At 38.2% G+C, this 22,323-nt stretch overlaps 1 protein-coding gene across 4 annotated transcripts in view; it reads left to right on the top strand.

The window, feature by feature from the left end:
• SPTLC3 (serine palmitoyltransferase long chain base subunit 3) overlaps window positions 1–22,323 on the top strand; it is a 98,030-nt gene that overhangs the window by 43,413 nt on the left and 32,294 nt on the right. For all 4 annotated transcript variants that reach the window (XM_064415429.1, XM_064415430.1, XM_064415428.1 and 1 more), the window contains 5 exons: window positions 4,634–4,825; window positions 6,288–6,442; window positions 7,324–7,472; window positions 18,156–18,280; window positions 20,810–20,903. In XM_064415429.1, the coding sequence (XP_064271499.1) occupies window positions 4,634–4,825; window positions 6,288–6,442; window positions 7,324–7,472; window positions 18,156–18,280; window positions 20,810–20,903 (715 nt within the window). The remainder of the gene's footprint in view (window positions 1–4,633; window positions 4,826–6,287; window positions 6,443–7,323; window positions 7,473–18,155; window positions 18,281–20,809; window positions 20,904–22,323) is intronic.

Raw genomic sequence — 22,323 nt, 5'->3', positions numbered from 1 at the left:
CTAATTTTAACAGTAGTGTGAACAATATGTAAGTATTATTCGTGTTATTGTATAGCTATAATTTTTTTTCTTTGCTAATGAAAATATATTTTGTAACTATTGCTTCTAAAGGTATTGCCAGAAGTGTGTTTAATAGACTTCAAGATGAGTTTGCATTATTATTAGAGCAAGCTATTTCAATTAAAATTATGTGTCCCTTATATTCAGTATTTTATACTGATGTCCTTTCTACTAGCACTCTGAGATTTGTTGTCAGAGTTGATTTCTCCATTTGAAAAACTGAAGGCAATTTGGAAGGGGTTCTTCATTAGGGGAGAGTTTTGAAATACTACAGCTAATGGGAAGATGGGAATCTAAGAGGTATTTTAGCTAAAGCTGACTTTGCTGCATTGCCATCACTCTTGTGGACTTCCTTGGCATCAAAATCTTGCAGCAAGGAATTCTCTTGCTGCAGTATCTCACTGGAAACCAGCTAAGCAGAGGATCAACACACAAAAGTTGCATATCCTGATTGGGCTTTTGGTTTCCAAGAAGTTGATGAATTCCTAGACTTGTGAAACTCCTTGGTAAAACATCCATTCTCTTTGAATTTCACCCGTTGCCTTTCTGTGTTGAGTGTCTTTATGTTGCACCAGTAGATTCCCTGCATTTGTGCCTGGAAGGTAAATGTACTTTGTGGCAGGCCACTGAGAAACTGTTTTGATTTGAAACGCCAGCAGAATTTTTAAAACAAGCCAGTAAAATGTGGATTAACATACCACAAGAGGTGTTTACTCAAGATTTTTAAAGGAAGCCAAAGATGAAGTTGCTGAGTAACTCTGGGCTACTGTTCATGTTCCCCTTTTTGCCAGAGAATTTAGGGGTTACAAATAAACAATTTTGAAAATCTAACGAGGGAAATGCAGGGAATGGAGTCCCCCAGGGATCACTCTTTGGACATGTGCTCTCATACTTTCATCAGTAGTGTGGAAAAAGGGGTGAGGAGAAATAGATTACAATATGTGTTGACAGTACAGAATTCTTCAGGTTGCTGAAAAATTAGGTCTGAACAGGAAACACTGCAGAAGTTTCTCGTTGGTAGTGTGTATAATGTTGACAAAAGATCAGAAAAAAATTACGGGTCTCTAAATGAAAACCAAATAATTAATTGGAAGGGAAAATGGTCCCAAGAATGCACAAACAGCAGTGTTCTATAAATTTGCTCTTTTGCAACTGAGGAAGGATATATGTAAGCGTAAGCGTAAGAGGTGAAACTGTGGCAAGAAGGCAAATAGAATGTTAACAGTCTTTAAAAAGCAACAGAAAAGAATACAAAGCATCATTTGCAGATGTATAAATCCTTACTGTGCCCTCAAAGGGAGTATGCCATTTTAATTCGCATCCTCTGCATCTCAAAAAGGTTTTATTGATTTTTGCAGAGTGAAGAGAAAGTTGAGCATGAAAATACAGAATTTTTAAATTTATTTTTTGGAGTTTAAATCCATGTAAAGACACAGAGACTGGACTAGAATTATATAGATTAAGATTTTTCTAGGTTGGGAAGAGACAAATGGAGAGGCAGAATGTACTAAAGTATAGAAAATTGTGAGTTGTGTAATTGACTGAGTAGGAAAGCACAGCAGTCAAAGTAAACTGTCGTGACACTGTCAGGAAATTTCATTATAAAAAAGGAAACATGTTTTTACAGATGAAATGAATTACCAAAAGTCACAATTTATTTCCCCAACATTTTTAGGTTCAAAAATGATGGAACATATTCATAGCTTTCCCCTGATGACTATTATAAGGTGATAAGATAGTCTTAGAGTCATAAAATCTCAAAGCTACCAGTTGCTAAAGTTGAAAGGATATATATGTTTTTTAGAGTCTTTGCCCAACCAATTGCTACAGTTTAAGGTATGGAGTAGAAAATGCACTGTCTACTGCAGGTGTTATTACAGGCAATAAGATACAATCCAGCAGAGCATCTGCTGTGTAATGGTGTAACTAATGATCTCTGAATTGTTTCAGGCATTTGTAGGAAATCTGCTGTATTTCAGTGCCAGCAACAGTTGAATTACATCTCCCTTCACTGTATAGCTGCTGTTCTAAAGCACAGTCTCCAAATCCACCTCCTTCTTCTGAAACAAAACTGTATAACATAGAAAGAGTCAACAATATCGTAGTGCAGAATGACAGCCATTGCTGCACTGACCAATTCAGCCAATTTAGACTGGCTGAAATGGAACATCCACATGATGTTCAGTCAGTCACTCATATACCCCACACTTGGATCAGAAATGCTGCACAAAAACATCCCTGCTACCACTCTCCCATTCTCCAGAAGCAGCAAATCCACTTGTTTTGATTATTCTTTCTTGAGACTCTTTACTTATTTGTGGGACTCTAAGGTTGGTGTAAATACTCTTTGTTTTCCTCACTTTATTTTTAGACAAGGTGTCACTGTATTTTTTGTATTTGTTCTCCCAGCCTTGCACCAACTGTTCAAAGACTTGGGTTTTGTCCTTCGTAGCCTGGAGAATGTGGGTCACATCTGGCTGCACATTCTTCATACTTCACTACAATCTGTGCTTGTTCCTCCCAGCTGTTTGTATTAAGGGCAGTGACAGTGGTTACCTGGTGAAATACACGTGTCATGCTGACTGCATCAAATGGCACCTGCTGAAAGGAGAGTTCCACAACAGCAGAGTTTTGTTGTGGAAAAAGGATGTTACAGGAGCTTTCCTGTTCCTTCACCAATAAGGTTTACAGCAATAAAGTGCTTCTTAATAAAATCAATGAACAGAAACATCATAACTCTCTCCTCTGAGCTCAGGTGTATTATCACATCATCATAGCTTCATGCCAATTGGTTCAAGAACATCAAACTACAATGCCACTTGAATTTCCACAGATGACCATAAACATGCTCTTAGCCCATGGCAAATGTAAAGTAATAGGACAGAGCTTAATCCTTTCTGAAATATTTGCTTTATCTCATTGCTGTGTGCACACAGCTGTTGTGACTCATGTGAAATTTGACTTCACCGTGTATTTAACTCATACTCATAAAGTGTTTTTCATGGTAAATAGGTTGCCCTAAAAGAGCAATTAGCTTGAGGTAGGAGAGCATGTGTATAATTTCTTCAAAGGTGTTCCCTCACATGGTGAGAGCCAGTCCTGCATTCCTTCTCCCTTGCAGGTGTTTCCAAAATCTAAATATGTTTCTGTTCAGCCCAGCCAGCTTTTTTTTTTCTTTTTTAGGTTTCCTTAACAGCCTTTCTATTTTCTCTTGTGCCCGACAATGCTTTTGGTTTTTTCTTCGTCTTTTTTTTTTTTAAATTTCTTTTTCTCCTCAAAACCATTGGGGAATCCAGTGATTGGACCAACAAGTTACAACAGAAATCTAAATCCTGTGAGGATAAAGACATTTAATGCAATATGAAGATCAATAATATTCTGTCCTTACAAGTATAGTGAATTGGCAATTGTTCTTAATATGAATATTCTATTTCAGCTTGCTACATTACATAACTAGGTAATCTACATTTTTAGTTCATCCTTCCCACAGGCAGAAATGTATTACTGGTATTTCTTCATATGCTGGCAGTTTTGCACTATGTCAAAATATATGTCTTGGGTATTTGTTTGGTTGGTTTTGGCTTTTATTAACAGGGCACTGTTTTTTTCTGGATTATGTTTTGTTAATTTTGAATTAATTTTAACTAGCAGATTGGCTGTTATTAGACAGTAACTGTAAAGGCCATCATGTTTTGCAGAAATAAGGGAGTTACTACTCTTCTAAAGAATAGTCTGATGAGCCTATTGAATATGGCAACCAAAAAACTTTGCTTCTTTAATTTGAAAATTGAAATCTCAATATATTTTAATGACAGAATATTTTGTCCACATGCTGTTGTAAATTTCTAGAATTTGCTCGCAATGGGATCACTAATTCCAAAAGGCATGGCTGTCTGTGTGTCTTTTTGGTTTTGGTTTTTTTTCTTTAGTTTTGCTCTTCTCTATTTTGCCTTAAGTAGCCTAAGAATTAGGGGAGATGTTACTGAAAATAGGATTAAGAGCATTTGTGAAATCAGAACAGAAGCAGAAGGCAGGGATCATAACTATCATAACTGCTTTGGATGCTTCCTCAGGTCTGGAGGACATTGTGGTAAAGCTGCCCTGTTTTAGGCAGGATTTGTTTTATATAGGTTAGTTGCTGCAACGGGTTGGTTACACAAGACTTCCAGAAGCAGTCAGGGATAGTGTAGGTGAGCTTTTAATGCTGCCCTTCCCTTTTTATAGCTCTGTCTTGCGAGACAGAGTATTGTGGTTTCCATTTAATCACCTTTGAAATAATTGTCCAATTGCACAATGATACATAGCCAATCTTTCATAAGTTTCATATGTTTCAAAATAGACAAGGGAGTGGTGGTGAAGAGATCTGCAACTGAGGACATGAGAGGAGGGAAAATGGAAGATACTTGTGGTCAGTAGCAACAGCAGTGTTAAAGGTCCTCTTCTTCAGCTAGTACATAGTGTGAGGTCTAAATGTCTCTCCTAATTAGTGAAAAATATTTGCCCCAAGGTCAAAGAGTCAAAGCTTTGATGAGATTAAATCTATTAATCAGAACTTTCTGTTCTGTTTTTTCAGAAGAATCGAGTATCAAACGGAACCCTCTACAAAAAAACATTTATTGAGCACTTTGAACAGGCACCAATGTATGTTGCAGTTTTTACTTTCGTGGGGTTTGCAGTGGGAACAATATTTGGCTACCTGCGAGATTTTATGAGAGCCTGGGGACTAGAAAAACGTAACATTGCTGCGGAGAGAGAACAACAAAAAGTATGTATGAAAAAGTCATTATGTATCCACAGCTGAATTTTCCTCTGATTGCAAGTGATTTACAGCAATTTGTGGAAGTAACAAGGCAGACAACTTTCATTTTACAGAACGTTGCACAGGGGTGAGAGGAGTGACACACCCTGCCAGTGGAGTTGTATGCATGTGCATGATTATGTACCTACATTTATGTAAAGTCATCATTTTTACCCAGGGATGTGTTCACCTCGTTCCAAGAGTGGCGTGATACTCTCAGCGAAACAGAATCTCAGAATATTAGGTCAATCCACAGAAAAAGAAAATTCATAAATGCCTTATTGTTAAACATATCTTCTTTCCAAATCTCTTCAATCCCAATTTTCCTTTGTCCCATCTGGCTATCGTATGCTGTCTTTCACTGTAAGTTCTAATTTTATTATTGGATTCTTGTAACTCCCAAAATTTTTTCATTCCATACAGTTCCAAGTGAAACTTGCACCTTAGCAAAATCAACTTCCTTACAACTTTGTTTAAAATTTTTGGTTCCTTCTCTGTGCAGTTTGAGTCATCATTTATGGTAACACCTGGCATAATGAAGTAAAAACATGAAGAGTTTTACTGTTTCTCTTGCAAATGAAACTCCTGAAATTGTTTCCTGTTTTAGATTTTCAAATATGCATGCAGAACTTAATGAATATCACTTTCAATTCACTTCGTGGTCTGGCCATTTTTTAATTCCAGTTGTGCCAGTTAAATTTTTTTGTCCTTCACTATGGATTACATGTTTATTTAATTTTCCCACATGTTAATTGCACGCCATGTTATTTTGTCAGTTTATTGTATGCAGTGCTCAACAAGGATATATTGCTGTTTCATATAAAGCTTTGTTTAAATTTAATTTCCAAGTAAAATCCATGGATATTCATTAATTCTCAACCAAAATGTCTTAACTGGATGTTTGCAACTGGACCCTAGGCCAGTAATGCCCAATTCTCATATATTGGACTAGCTATTTCTTATGTATCCAGCATTTCAGGAAATGTAGTGAGTTGTTTATCCTACTTTTCTGCAATCTGCTCCACACATAGAAAAATGTTCAATTTGAAGCAATTGGTTTCTTCAAGTGAAATAATCTTGATTTTTTTTTTCATTTCCAACTTTCAGGATATATAGGGAGAGTTAGACCAACTTGTTTATAATTTAAAAAAAAAACCAAACCTGACCAACCAAAAAATAAAACAAAAATCCCCCAATCTTTAAACAGAAACTAAATACTCTACCCTCTAAGAAATACAACAATGTGTTTTAAAAGAATTATAGTAGTTATACAGTATTGCTGTTTGGAGTTTTAAGTGACACAGGACCGTGTGGCTGCTATGGCTCTCTGTTTATTGATGAATCAGTTTTTCCTTGTTAATAGGAATGACTTGGGTACAGAAGGAGATATTTTCACAGCAACATAACCCTGTGCATGTTTTCAAACCAGGATTTTGTGCCACTTTATCAAGATTTTGAGAACTTTTACACCAGAAACCTCTATTTGAGAATACGGGATAACTGGAATCGTCCCATTTGCAGTGTCCCTGGGCCACAGTTTGACCTCATGGAGCGCGTTACAGATGATTACAACTGGACATTCAGGTGAGTCACCTTACACTGTGCTGCTCTCAGCCTCATCAGCGTCCTCCTGACACCTCTGCAAAGCACAGAAAGTTGTGTCCAGATGCTTGTCTAATATCCACCAACATGTTTCTGCAGTCAGCACCATGCTGACAGTCTGACCCTTCTGAGTATTTGTTTGGAAATGCAGTATAGGTTTCCAACTCAATTGCAGATGGGTTTGGCTGTGTCAGCACAAGACTGCTCACACACCATTTATAACAACAGACCTTGACTCTGAATATTGCAACAAAATTTGGTTTATCCCGTGGTTAGGTTTTATATCATAATTTTTTGCACTGCATGAATGTGAATTCTTGCCTTCATTGTGAGTCTTTGGCAGTGGGTTTTAAGCAGATTACATCTTGAAGGTTTTGGTGTATTGCAGCTGAATGACACAGCTATGGGAATTCACAGAATAGACAATGTGTAGGTTGGCTATATTTGAGCTTATTGAGAATGTATCATAGTGTTTCCCATATTTTCATCAAGTTTAAGTTATATGTGTGTGTGAGAACACTGATGACTTAATGGAAGCAGATGACAACTTGCTTGAAAAATTAATGTCTGTAAGTTGTCCTTAAATAAAGTCCTATTTTGTTTGTTTATTTAAAACAAACAGCCATTGATCCCACACCAGTATATTGCCATCTACAGCATGGCTTCTAGAAAGCACTCTGACCAGAAGCAGTACTTAGTTAGGAAAAGAAGAAGGCTAGAAAAACTTTTGGGCTGTTAGAGTATGAGGATTGTAAATTCTCAAGTAGGACTTTGACACCGGGAAATTTTTGAGATTTTTTTTCCTTTTCATTTGGGATTGGAGGGAAAATTGCATTATTGTTCAAAATTTGCTTTAATTGTAGGTTTACAGGAAGGACTATCAAGAATGTAATCAATATGGGTTCTTATAACTACCTCGGCTTTGCAGAAACAGATGTTAATGCTTTGAAAACTGTGACCAGAGAGCTAGAAAAATATGGGACAGGAGTCTGCAGTACTAGGCAAGAGATGGGTGAGTAAACAGCGAGATGGCCACCAAAGGTTCTGTAACTATGCTCTTTTTCTCACAGGTATCTTAAAAGAATTGGATACAGAGAACTTTAATCACATTCAGCAATTACTTGTTTCACAATTAAAATGAATGCTGTTTTATTTGTTCTCACATGAGGGTTTTTTTCAAAAGGAAAACTGATTTTTGGAAAAGCTAAACCAAATGTGTCATCTACTGGCCTGGAGTTTTTAATGATGGAAATACACACACACTGAGATTTCAACAATTGTTCTGGGGCAAATTCAACTGCATCACAGATTTATATGTTACCACACACAGAGGTTTCAGATTAGTAAAATGATCTTTTACATAAAGCTTTTAATCCCATGTTCTAAGAATATATTGGAATGTTTTATGAGATACTACTGGTACAAACCAGAAATTTCTAGTTTGCCATTAGCAAATAAATTCAGGAAGGCTCCATCTGACATTTTTGGTTTTATCTGTTATGATTGTCTGCTTTGTTAGTTTGTAGGCTGCATGCAGTGTTACCTTCCACACAAAACCTTGAATTCCTTGTGGTACAATCATCTTACATTTGGAAAAAAACCAGTTTCAAACCAGAGAAATGCAAGGGGAGGTTTCTCCTAAGGCTTTATCTTTCTAGGGAGTATTAAAAAAAAAAAAAAAAAAAAAAAAGGAAGGCTTCCCAGAATAGAGAAGTCTATAAAAGATTTCTTTTTTCTAATCCAGCAACCTTAAAAAATTACATTTTTATCTCCAATGTAGACTATGTTTTTCCATAAATCTTACAGAAAAAATACTGTATTCAATTTAGGGTTTCTTTTTAATATAAAGTCTCCATTTCAGAAGAAAAAGTAATGCAAACTTTGTGATCTGCTTCTTATCTTGTCATTGTGGTTTGATTTGCCAATAATAATTATGTCAGTGACAGCACTCAGAGAGGGTTTACAGATTGATACTACTTTCCCTTTGTAGGTGACCCATCTGGTGACTGCAATATATTATTATTTAACCTGAATTGCATGCTTGAGAGTGGTCACCATTGCTAGTCCTTTAAGGTATTGAAGGAACTTTCTCTCTTTTTCTCCCAGATTCCATTTTGTCTAAGAACATTTCAAGTTTTTTTCAGGACATCTAAGATTATGGCTGGTGTTCCTTATTCTGTAGCTCTTGCTGAATTTTTTTACTGGGAGATTTATTCTTAAAACAAACAAACAAAAACCAAAACAAACAAACAAAACAAAAAAAACCCCCCAACTTATTAGAATATTGATTCTGTGTTCAAATATAAAAAATCTTACTAAGGAACTTCATCCTCTGTATTTGAGGGCCAATATATAGAGATTTCTAGGATAATCTATTCATCTGAACTCCTGTGCTGTACTCAAAGTTGTCTTGGCTGATTGAGCAAGTGTTTAGATTCATTCTGATTGCCTTCACAACAGTCCCATGAACTGCATCAAGAGTATTCACAGTTCAGGAATGGGCTACAGATGAAGAGCATCCTAAAAGCCTTGTGAGTCTCAGTCTTTTGGAAGTGGATTTTGGAGAGCAGCTTGGACATCGAAATTTGGAATTTCCTTCCAAATTAGGAAGGAAAGCAGGGTGTTTAGGCCTGGCTGAGTTGGTATAAATAAGCAGTCACAGCAGTTCATCCTGGGCAGGTAACAGAGAGCCTGTGTTTGTGTGCTCCATGGAGAGAGGTGGCTCCACAGGGCAGGGCTGAGCAGTGGCTCCTTTGTTGGTGCTGGCTCTTTGGAGCCCATCTGTCACCAAGATCTGCATAAACAACCTAAGGAAAACAGCCTCTCATGCATAGTGGATACCCTCTTTCCTTGTTCCTTTATGTGCTCCATTCTCATCACAGTCAAACTGAAAAATTCTGAGTTAGATATATCAAAGAGAGAGACAGGGAAGGTCTGGGTGAAACATCTTGCTTTATAAATTATCATTTCTCATCTTCATCTTAGATAAAAGGAACAGGATGAGTTTGTTTCTGGGCAGATCACATTTCAAAACTATTGTTGTTCTTGTGTGTAGAGCTAGAGTGTTTTGAAGTAGAAGTGCAGTGAGCTGCAAGAGCCAAGGCTGTAAATTGCCTGTAGGGTTCTAATCCAAGAGAGCACTTGAACGTATTTATATTTTCAAGCTAATTCTCTTTGAAAGTACTGCTCTGCTTGTGTGCATTGAAGTGTCTGGCATGTCTGAGTTTTACCAAGATCTCTCTCTAAGCAATGGTAGCTTTCTGAGAAGGATCGTTCCACTACTTTCAGAGGATTTCAGATAGAGGGTAAAATAAAGAGGACACAAATAAAAGTAATGTGAGTGATGTTTGAAAGAATACACTATGCTAAAACTGTCCTTTATGGTCTCCTGCCTACACACTCCTCCTCTTAAAACTGTGGAGGCTGTGGAGAGGACATACAATGCTATCAGAATGCTGTTGCAGGTAGCTTCCTCTTAGAACAGGGTAAACAGGGTAGTTTCCTCTTAGAACTGATAAAAACAGTGGCTGACTTTCTTAGACTTATCCCCCATAACAAGATTTAAGTATTTTCAATCAGTTTTTAATTCCATGCTCCTCTTTATTATAATATTAATAACAATAAATTACTTTCTTACTATAACAGTGTAATTTCAGACACGTTTCTGAGGGTTTTGTGGGGCTTTCAATGTGAAATAAAAATACTTTCCCTTTTTTAAGACCAAGCTAGCTATTAGCCCTTAGGAACAAGTTTTTGTAGTTATAAGTGGTACATCCATGGAAGAATTAACTTGGTGTTCCACAATCAGAAAAAACACTAGAAATTACTAGAAAGTACACAGAAAGCCAACCATAGAGCCTCAGTACACTACTGCATAAAGCTGCTGTTTGTTGTTGTCTTGAGTACTCTGTGCAGGTCTGATAAAAAATATTTAGCAAAACTGAAAAGTGTAACAGAAGAGCCACAGGGAGCATCAAAGGCCTCAGACCTTCACCTTCTGGGCAAAGAACTACTGAGCTTGCTGTCTCCATCTGCCACAAATGCCTATCATCTGTCTCAAAAAAAGAGCCTAAAGGGAGAAATTACAGAAATTTTCAACATAATGTGTGATGTGGAAGAGTGGTCAGGGTTCTGTCCTTTCCAACTACAGGGCATTTATGAAGCTGGTGGAAGGTTTTCGCCTAAATGCTGGAGGCTGCCAGACCCAAGGAGCTCATTGTTGCTGTGGAAAACACATTCATTCTCCTGTGAAAGTGTAAAAAGTTTAATAAGGGACAACAGGAGACAAGGACCATGGAGCAAAGGTTATTATGGCCGGGTGCATCCTGGGGATCCACCTTTGGGGATACCCCTTAAATACCTTTGCCCTTACATCAGCCTGTTACACATTCATAGACCCTTATGCATATCCATGAAGTAGTTTACATATTCTGGGAACTGTTTTACATGGCTCCTCCTCAGGTCTGCCTTTTTTTTAGACCATGCATGTTTCTTGGCTGTGGTTTTGGTTTCTCTTTATCACTTCCACTTTGGGCCTTGGTCCGCTCTGTCTTCAGACAGTGAGTGCTGATAGTTGGCAGATCTGTAGCAGGGTCCTCATCCTGTGTTCACTGGATGCTATCCCATCCCAGCAGACATTTTAACACAAGCATAGCTATTTCACTACTATGTCTAAGCTTAATTAACAACAGAAATAAAAACTGTGTCTTTATAACAAAATTACTTTAACATCACACAAAGAGCATCCATTTTGATATTTGTGAAAGGCCAGTATTATAATAGGTATCCATAACACTGCAGATACCAGAACTTCACACTCCCTTGTGTTCTAAGGGACACTGGCCATGTGTGCAGAGGAGTGCTCACTGATAGTTACCAGAAATACCCAAACTGTATCTGATTCAGGATGTCCTTATTAACTCTGAGAGATGCCAAAAGAGATCTGCACCTACTATATCTGAGAAAATTGACCATGGGTGTTATTTAAATTAAATCAGCTTTTGTTAGTAGCAGTCTCTCCTGTGGGTTCAGGAAAAGGTAATTTTTTAATATTTCTTTGCCTTGTTCATTATACATCAAGAAACTAACTGGGACATAAAAAGAAGCAGGAAGTTTTTAGGAATAAATGTTGGGTCTGGGAAAATTATTCTTGAATGTTGAAGGATTTAAGTAGCCATCCAGTACCTCAAAGTGGCTACAAGAGAGCTTGAGAGGGATTTTTTGCAAGGGCGTGGAGTGACAGGATAAGAGGGAATGGCTTCAAACTGACAGAGGGCAGGGTCAAATTAGATTTCAGGAAAAGATTCTTTCCTGTGGGGGTGGTGAGGCTCTGGAACAGGTTGTCCAGTGGATGCCCATTACTAGAAGTGCTCAAGGACAGGCTGGGTGGGGCTTGGAGCAACCTGATCTAGTGAAAGGTGTCCATGTCTCTGTCCAAGGTGGGGACATTGGAATGAGATGATCTTTAAGGTTCCTTCCAGCACAAACTATTCTGTGATTCATTCTATGATTCCATAAGTAACTGGACACCAACTGTTCAACTAACTGGAGTGTTGGGAATGTTAGGGCATTCCGTATAAACTGCCCCACAAAAATATCTCTACTGTTATATGTATTTTAATTTTTTCTCAAAAGTGTTATTTTTTTAGCTTAATAAAACTGCCAGCACATAGGAACCTAAATAAATATGAAATAGCAAGTGTTCCCTTCACATAATAAAAAATATGAAAGAATGACAACTAGAATGTAAAGTCCTTTTTCCCATGCAAATCAATGTATTTTAATGGCTGGAGTGTGAGTTGGCTACTGTTAAAGGTAGCCAAGATTTTTAAAGATTCAAAAGCCTTTTTTCTGAGCCCATCCTCTTGTTCAGTGTTTATAGTCAGCCTTTTCTAAGCAGTGTGACTGAGAATTATTGAGAAACATACAAATTATCTTCCTGCTTGCTGCTTGCAGATGATAACAAAATCAGCAAAGTTACACTTTTTTTTTTAAATAAGGCAGATTATTGTGCTCTGAGAGTTCCTAGGGCTCCTAGGGCCAGGCTGGTGACAGGGCTGTCACATGGAGAGCCAGTACTTCCAATGCTGTGTTTATCTAACTCACCAGTATTCCTCATGGAGATGACATACGTGAGTAACCGGAGCAAACGTGTGATTAGTGCTGGTTAAGCAGCCAGGCAGGATTCCTGCCTTTTGAAATACTCCTCCTGTGATTATGCCTTGGACCAAAAAACAAGATGGAGCCTGCACAGAGCACTTGCAGGGTGATTCACTCTGGAGGGCATGTTAGGAGATTACCCTTTAGCACCTAACTTGCACTCAGTTTTAGGGCTTTTTCTTTGAGGATTTTTTTACACTTGATTGTGATCTCATTTCTACAAAGCAGATCTGAAAATCTGTGCCAACATTTAATATACCAAAGTAGCTCAAACTCATTCACCTCCTTCCACTGGGTTTTAAGGCCTAATGTGAATTTGTAGCAGCATTTCAAGAACATAAAAATAGTTATTTGGCCATTCTTTCTTTTATACTACTTCAAAGCTTTAATTAGGGCCAAGGCTAATTTTAAACATAACACTATACAAACATGAATAAATGTTTCATTTTTAATTTTGGAGAAAGAGATGAAGAACTGAATGTCCCATAATTTACAGTTTCTGTGTGGGATGTTAAGGAGAAATAAAGCCACAAAAATGAGAATTTGTGTGCATGTATATATATGTGTATATATACACATATTTCCTAATCTTAGCTGTTTTCTGATAGAGTATGGTATAAATTAGGAAACAGTTAATGCAAAGGATTCTCTTTTGTCACGTCCACTAACGTCCTTTTCCTTTTTGTGCCTACCCTCTCATAAATAACAAATCCAGCTTACAATCAGTTTATAATCGTTGGGTCAGGTTTGTTCCTTGTATTTCACCATTCAAAAGTATGCCTTGCAGTGCAAGATTAATAATCTGGATAGCCCATCTTCTAGCAGGTGGAATTGAAGGCATCTGTAGGAATTAAGGGTTATGTGACTTGTTAAATACCTGAAGTATCTCTGATATATGATGTTATCTCCATGCAAATATTTAGATACTTAAGATGTTGCCATATAGGCTTTGGCATGAAGATGCTGGATTTACACTGGAAATTTTAACTTTGTGTTTTTCTAAAAGCAAAAAAAAAAATAAACAAAAGCAGACAATCTAAATGTAGCTGGAAGTTCTGTTAAAACTAATCTACTTTTTTTTTCTGAGAATCACTAAGTTACATAGGTACATTATTAGGTTTATGACACCCACGGCATCTTTGTGGTAGGAAAGCCCTGTCAGTTGGTAGCAATGTTAAGAAAACTTGAGCATTTCCTTTCTGTCAAGTGATTAATCAACTCCCCTTATTTTGGGACTCTTTTTTGCACAGACAGTGTTAAATGAGGCAACTGCATAAGGTTACTGTGTGCTTCTCTCCCTCTCTTTCCAACAAGTCTCATTCTACAAGCTGAGGCTTTCCTCTGCTTGTGGGTCTGTAGGACAGTGATACCATCTGCAACATCTGCTCTGGTAACACAGTGTAAATTATATCATTTCCACAGATTCTGTTTCTTCACCTTGCTATTAATAACTCATCCAATCTTGCTTTTTGTAAAAGCGTGTATGTCTTTCAACAATACAGATTTTTTCATCTCTGACAAGCATCTTACCAGAGTGAGTTTGTGACCTTAAGTTTCAAATGTGACAAGGAAGTTCAGATGTTTTGTTCTGCTCCCCACCCTCCCAAGGATGCCTCATTTTCATAGTGTAATGGTTCTCAGTCACCTTGGTGAGTCATGGCAGGGATGCACAGGGTTCCCAGCTGTTCTTTTTTCTTTCAAGGGCTTGTTGCCTGTACCAGTTTACTCTTTCAGCTTTTGTTTAACCTGGGATAAGCAGGTGTTTTTTCCCTGTCTTCTTTGAGTCTTAGAATTCCAAACATAAAATTCTATTACAAGACACTGTTGCCAGTTCAACCAGTCTGTGTCATTAGTGTATAAGAACCTGAAAGACTGTGTTGGGCAGACTAACCAGTGGCATAAACCACCTTGTCCAAGCTGAAAGTATCAAACTAAATAATGACTCTATGGATTGTGGAAGTCCACTTTCCAGCTTTATCTCTCTAGCAGTCTGGCAGTGACTTTCAGCCCAACAGCATGGGTATGAAAAAAGAGCAAGTGTATGAAAAAGCCTGTCAAAACACAGTGTACTTCATGTTCCTTGTCACCAGAGTGCAGTGGCAAGTTAATGGAGGGAACTGGGTCATCAGATTTTGAAAAGTAGGGGTTTTGCTGTGAGAAGTGTGGGAATCTGTGGAGGTGGTTCCAATTGTGAAAGTCCACTTTTGATATGATCTGTGATCTTAATACCTGTATAGCCTTGGATCACAGTAACTCCTGCTGTATTGTATTACTTACAACTGTTCAGCAGAGAAGAATAACTTTCAAAAGGATTTTGTCTCTTAAAGATGCAGGTATCTTTCTCTTTTTTTGTCTTAAATCCTTCCTGGTGATTTGGTATGCATTGTTTAGTTGTGTCCTCATTTGTTGGGTCAAGCCAAGCTGTAGTCAGTCAGTGGGGAAATTCTAATGTCTGTTTATAGGGCAAGCATAGAAAGTATCTGTGTATACAGTGAATTAAAAAGATATATCTAGTATATAACTTTTCATTCATCAGATCATGATACTGGTCTTGAATCTAGCACAATACAAAACATTTTAAGGGCCAAGCTAACCTCACTTGACATCTCTAAGGTTGTATTTAATGAAGAGCTGTGTAATTACTGCCTTTGTTATGTAGCTTGAGATGCTGAGATGTTTCAGCTTGTGCCAGTTCCTTTGGATCAAATTTGCATCTCTCTGGTAGTGCTGTTTATGCTTGTCATGGTGGTGGCTGGGACCAGCTGGGAATGCTAGTGGACAAACCTCATCCCAGCAGCACATGTCTGACCCCTTGTTTCTTCCAGTGGAGAAAGGTGGTAGAATTGATGCCATTTGTACAGTGTCCAAGGACATCCTGTGTAAAGATATCTCCTGACATGATTAAATAATTGCATAATTATATGCTTTTTCAACTCTGTTCAATGTATACAGCAGTCATGAATCTCCCACTGACAGTACTGGTGTGTGTTGCATTGCTTCTGCAACACCTTACCACCAACAGTATTGCCATGATAATTAACATGATTCAAAACCAGGGCTCATTTTGCAAATCTTTGTCATTCAGAATTTTGTTTTGCTAACCAATTTCAATTTGTATTCCAGGATTTGTAGGCAACAGTAATGTGCAGTATCATCTGCATTCCCACTTAGCATTAGTAAATAATAAGTAGGAATCAGTCACTATCAAAATGAATCATTCTTCACCATGACAAAATCAATAAATATAGGTGCAAATTGTGCTGTTCTTTTGTGGGTCATCTAATAGGAGCTTTAACAGAACAGTCTGTATTGAGTCAGGCCTTGCCTGTTTATAAAAACAGAAAACATGTGATGCAACCCCAAAAAGCAATTTTAACTCCACCCCAGTGTCAGACTTATCCCTGGAAGAGTCAGGGACAATTGTGTCATGCCTTAAAATGCCTGCCTTGCAAAGTACACACTTCTTGTTTCTCACACTTTCACAAACCTTCTAATTCAAGCTGTGACCATAGTGAGCTTGGCTTTGAGCTTCCATTTCAGACTTCATCTTCTCTTGGTGTGCTGATAGCCCTCGAGTGACAAAATAACATCTCACTATGCAGGTGATCCTGCTGGAACTCTTAGTTGTCCATGGGTGCTGTAGGCTGAAGATGGGCCCAATTTGCAAAAAATACAGAACTACAGAAATACATTCTAAGTCCTGCTGGGCTTACACCTTAAGACAGATTCTTACCTACATTTCCAGTGAGCAGCTCAGCTCTGAAACACTCTATTTCATGGAACTTGGGTACTAAACAGTGGCTGTGTGCAGGGCCAGCTCATATCCTCATGTGTCTTGGGATGTACAAATTCAAAAAACAGCCATCCTCAACGAGCTTCACACAGACTCAGCTCACACATTGTGGAGTTTCTGCAGAGCCACATTTTCTGTGTCACATTACCTAATTCTCAGAGCACAGAGACAACCCAGCCCCAGGTCCATGCAGTGTGATACAAGGAGTGCAGAGACACTCTTGAAGCTCTGCTGGAGTAGGCTCAGGTCTAGCACAACCCAGGAAGGCTCTGGCAAAATCTCAGCAGAACTGCTGTTCTTTACTGTCCAGGTAATCCAGGTTTTTCAAGAAGCCACATGATCCTTGCTCCTTATCTCCCTGATAGTTGGAGTGTTACCTGCCTGCCTGATAGATGTTTGTCACATTCTATTTCCAAATGGATGTTATTCCTACTTTAGTTATTTAATGAGAAAAAATAATGAAAACACTCCTTCACTGTAACCAGATGACTTATTGCTATTGCTGAAACTTTTCTCCTGACATTTATATTTGATTTTTTTTTAATGAGCTCTGCTCCATGATGAAGGTAAGATCATCTTCCTGACTCATCATTCTTGTTGAGACACTCAAGCCAAGCTTCTGCTTTCCTCCACTTATCTGCCTTTTGTCCATCACAGTGAACACAGCTTTCTTGTTCCATCCGTTGTAATTCACTTCATAGTATTGTGCCATCAGTTTGTGCAGTGCAAGTGAGGTAACATATTCACTTGCCTAATTTTTTTCTTCTGTTCTCTGATTACAGCCTTATTCATAGGGGAAATGCTCTCTCAGAATCCACAGGCCACTCTGCTTTCTTCCCCACAGATCATCCTGTAAGAGTTCCTTCTGCCTTGGTCCCTGCAATGCACAGCCAGGCAACCAAAGACTAGAGAGCTGGCAAGTTGAGATGATTCCTTACTGTTCAAAGCTATCTGTTATCTCAGTCTCTTAACACCACTCTTTTGTTTGTTTGCCTTCTGTATTTTGTCATCCTTCACTGTGAGCTGGGCAGGAAGGATACTGCTTTTGTTGGATGGTTGGAGAACCTTACTTGTTTGGAAACTTCAAGCACTAATATTAGATAATTAATATGCAATAAAGAAGAGTCTCTAGTGTTGCATTATCATTTATGTTTGCTGTTGAGAGGAAAGAAAGAGGAGAGTTTTCATCAGTTATAGGGAGTGGAATAGCTTTTACCTTCCAAAGCAGAAAAATATGGAGAATGCTTTTGTTTTTCTATCCATGTAAAATCCTAATTAAGAATTTTGTACACATATATTGACAGACAATAGAAAAGGAAGAATTTTGTTGTCAGCCATTTTTATTTTCACATCTGGAGAGAACTCAAGAATGCCTAAATTGTTTGTCCCACATTCCTACTAAAAGAAGGTATTTTTGACCTAATTGCAGGGGAGAGAAAAAGACAAAAAATTAGTCTTCAAAATAAACTATGTCAAAAGTTATTGTGTGAAAAGGAAGCTTTTTTCCATAGCAACTGCTTTGCTTCCCTAGCAAACAGCAGCAGTATTTGTTAGCATTAGTCACAGCTGGTTTGCACCTCTTGCGTTAGCCCAAATGCACAGGATACAAATGGAAAACCCTCATCAGAACTTAATGTCACATAGCTTAATGACACATTTCTAGCCTGTTCTTCTGTATGTTTTGTATCATAACAACTTTCACAGTTCATCAAGATTTAATATTCCCTGTGCTTATTTCTGCAGGCACCCTAGACAAACATGTAGAACTAGAGAAACTTGTGGCCACGTTCCTTGGTGTGGAAGATGCTATGGTGTTTGGCATGGGCTTTGCAACTAACTCAATGAATATTCCAGCCCTTGTTGGAAAGGTGAGTACTTCCTTCAGGAACACATAGAACAATCACTTATTAATTGTTTTAACTGCTGTTGCAGTAATCTGGGCTTTCAATGTGTGGAAAGGCTTGATCGAGGAACAAAGCTTGGTATCAGGAATGTGTGAGTCATAAAGATGATGACCTTGTGACTTGAAATATGCTCCTTTATCACCTGTGCTAGCACTGAGTGTTGCTATCACACATACCTAACATCTGCGTAAGGATCAGTGATACAGCTCTCCAGCTCCTCTTCATGAAGTTGCTTCTCCTTAAAAAGTAACCAAATGTTGAATCCCATGTCCAGGTGTCATGGGATGAAGTATTTAGGCTACTTGCTGAGATTTTGCCCAGCTGCCTGTGATGAAAGATGATGATTAGGATAATTTTAACAACACTTAGAGAAAAGAAAAAGCACAGAGCTCCAGCCAGCCCTGCGAAGAAAGCTGGCAGCAAATGCAAATCTAAAACTGTGATCGTGTTACAAAAGTGGGGTTCTTACTTGGTGCTGAAGGGACCTCCTCTCCAGTTTGGAGTACCTAACTCAAAGGCATGGATATCCTCATCCTGACACTGGTAGCAAACATGTGCTCTGTGCTGATAGCTGGAAAGTGGTAGCTCCTCCTTGGCTTGTCCAGGTGTGGAGCAGTTTGAAGTGTGCCATGCAAGCACAAAGCCTCACCTGCCTCTTGGTGGAGGTAGAATTAATTCAGTTTGTGGTGCATGGCCAGGACTTCTGAAACAGCAGCACAGAGGTAAAGTGACTTCACTCTCTGCTGAAGATGACTGCAGCTTTTTCAAGATCTCTAAAATACAAGTGTTGGGCAGGGAGAGTTGGTTCAGTTATCCAGAATGTGAACTTCATTCTGCAGCAGTGCTGGAGAACTTGTCCAGCAGTTTCAAAGGGGACAGATACAGAGAATTAATGAAGGTAAATTTATGAAATTGGAGATATGCAGTGTGAGACACTTGTCTTACCTGTATAATGATTTTTCCTCCCTTGCCTGGCTTCATGTAGAGATTCAAGCCTCTGTCAGAGGTGGGATAGATATAAGTGGCACAAATAAAGAAATTACTGTATGCATTTTTTTAATTAAAAAATATATGTATGTATATATATATTTGAAAATTATCTGTGTATTATTATATATATTACAAATATTATTCAACTACCTTATGTTTGAGAGATTTACTCCTATGTTTTCTTCTATAATTAAGCCTAGCAGCTACATTTTCTTGTCAAGCTGCATCTACACTTACTGTTGGTTCTGCAAACCAGTCTCTATGGAGATTGTGTGAGTATCTCTCAACCTAGACCTAATCTATGATTCCAGAATAAGTTTTTGCTTGATTATGTGTGGCCCTTTGGGTAATGAAACACAGCAAAACCTGTTCAATAGGAAGCAGAGCTAAACAAGGGTTCAAGTTTGAATTTCAACTGAGTCCTGCCCCTTGTTAATATAATAGACAAATTTACTTTTCCCACATTTTTATTTTCATTTCTAAAATCAAAGGGAGTTTTCAACTAAGTTAATTAATAAAAAGTATACTACAGGTCAAGTTTATATGCATTTACCAGAGAAAGACTCTGGTTCCTAAACTTGACTCTCATCTTAATGGAGGTGGGACTTATAGGCATCAGTCTCTCCTCATCCCAATTCTGCAGTCCAAAGGGATGATGTCAGGCCAGCCTCACTATTACTCCTCCTTACACTACTGCCATACAGTCTTTATATGTGAGGTGGTGGCTGCATTTTCCTTACAACTCAAAATGGGCTGTAAACAGTGATAGATGAAGCAACATTGCCTGATTTTACTATGAAGCACTCAGCCTTTAATAGGGTTATTTGCTGCTTTCCAGTTACAGGAAGTATTGGGCCCCTGTGCATCACCTGGGAATGCTTGAGAATCTGATCCCACTATTTCAGCTTGCCTTTGCAGTGCAACCCAGCACCTTCAGAAAAGTGGCAGAAAATTCATTTAATGTTTAATCCTTACAGCTTAATTGGTGCAATCTTGTATTTGCGGGTTCCCAGATGAAGGCAGGAAATGATGAATCTGACTCCATGTTCTTAGAAGGCTAATTTATTATTTTATGATACTATATTATATTAAAGAATGCTGTACTAAAACTATACTAAAGAATACAGAAAGGATACAGACAGAAGGCTAAAAGATAATGAAAAACTCATGACTCTCTCCAGAGCCTCAACCTAGCTTGGCCCCAATTGGCCAATAAGTCAAAATAATTCACATGAAACAATCACCTGTTGGATAAACAATCTCCAACCACATTCCAAAGCAGCAAAACACAGGAGAAGCAAATTATATAATATTGTTTTCCTCTTTCACTGAGGCTTCTCATCTTCCCAGGAGAGAAATCCTGGGTAAGGGAATTTTTCCAGAAAATATGATGGTGACAGTGCAATGCTCTATCATAAACATGTGTGTATGCTGGCACACACGTGCACACGAGTCTGCAGCCTCCCAGTTTATGCAGATGCTCACTGTACTCCTTCTCCACAGGGCTGCCTCATTTTAAGTGATGAGTTGAACCACACTTCTCTCGTTCTCGGTGCGAGGCTTTCGGGTGCCACCATTAGAATTTTCAAGCATAATAGTGAGTATTGAAGCTGGAAAACTTTAGAGACAGAGTTATACACACCTCAAAGGCAAGAATGATTTCTTTTGATGCTTACTTTGCTCTCAGTTGCCAGATGATACTTTTGTCCAGGCAGGAGTATCAATGGTTTAATATTATGAGTGGTTTCTGATGGGAAAAATTAATAGTGCAATACTATAATTGCTATTGTGTCTTTTGTGTCTTTTTGACTTGCTGAATGACTGTGTGCTGCCACAAAAGTTTTATTGTTATTGTCATTGTAGTCCAAACAGTAGAAACATACTTACAAAAATATGCCTGTTTCCAGCAGGTTCAGTGAAACCAGAATTACCTTAACGTGGCATTCCTTTGAAGCAGTTACTCTGAATTCCCAGGGATCTACTAGCAAAGATGCAGATGGTTATATCAACAGCATCATCTCAAATATTCTTTGAAATCATATTTTAGTATAGAAATCACACGTTGACTTGGCAATTATATCGTTATCTTCTAAAATGCTCTCTAACTTTTATTTAGTTAGTACTGCTGTGGTTACTGTGAGAGACATTGGGACTGCGTTTGATGACAAGAACTTGTTCTTTTCCCTTATTCCCCATTACAGTTCCCTTTTCCGTCCTCACTTCTGCCACCAGGCAGTGATTGCAAGAAAGGTTTAGAAGCTAGTGTAGTGGTGAGAACTCAGAAGAGTGGTCTGATTACCCTTCTTAATGGCTAATACAATCCCTTGTCTTTACTAAGTGTTGCTTAAGGGAAGCAAAAATGAATTATGCATATGCTGTGAAAAGCCTAAGGATGAGTTGGAATGAACACTATAATTATGCTATAAGATGTTGTTATAATTAATATCAATTCATAATTTGGGCAAGAAGCACTTTCTGAAGATTATTCAAGGATTAAAGACCATCTGAACATGAATATTTTTACAGAATTAATTATTCATAGAATAACTGTATAACCCCAACTTGGTCCACTTCCACAAATCTGGATATGCTAAGCGTGGTTGCCACACCAGTCTTTTCTCAACTTTTCCTTGGTTGTTCAAGGCCTTATTCCATTCAATCAGGTTACATCACTTCCTGAAGGTTGACCTCTTACTGCTCAAATCCAAACCCTCTCAGCCTCTCCTATGCTGTGTGCAGTCCAGCTGGTTTGTGTCACTTCCCACATCATTTCAGAAAACATTTCAGTTTGAGGAGTATGTTACTCTCAGCTGTGAAGATATCACCTGGAGCTGTCCTGCTTGCTTTAAGGAATTCAATCTCTAACCATTCCTCAATATCTCACTCCCCTCCCCAGCACCTGACACCTAACCAGCTTCTGTTGCACTGACAGTAAACTAAAGCTGATGCTCTTCTGAATAATGGGTAAGCCAAAAAATAATAGAGAACTACCCAAACAGCACTAATCTAGCACTTAA

Source organism: Passer domesticus, chromosome 3 (assembly GCF_036417665.1).
Source record: "Passer domesticus isolate bPasDom1 chromosome 3, bPasDom1.hap1, whole genome shotgun sequence".
Classification (NCBI taxonomy): domain Eukaryota; kingdom Metazoa; phylum Chordata; class Aves; order Passeriformes; family Passeridae; genus Passer; species Passer domesticus.
This window is presented reverse-complemented; position numbering and strand designations above follow the sequence as displayed.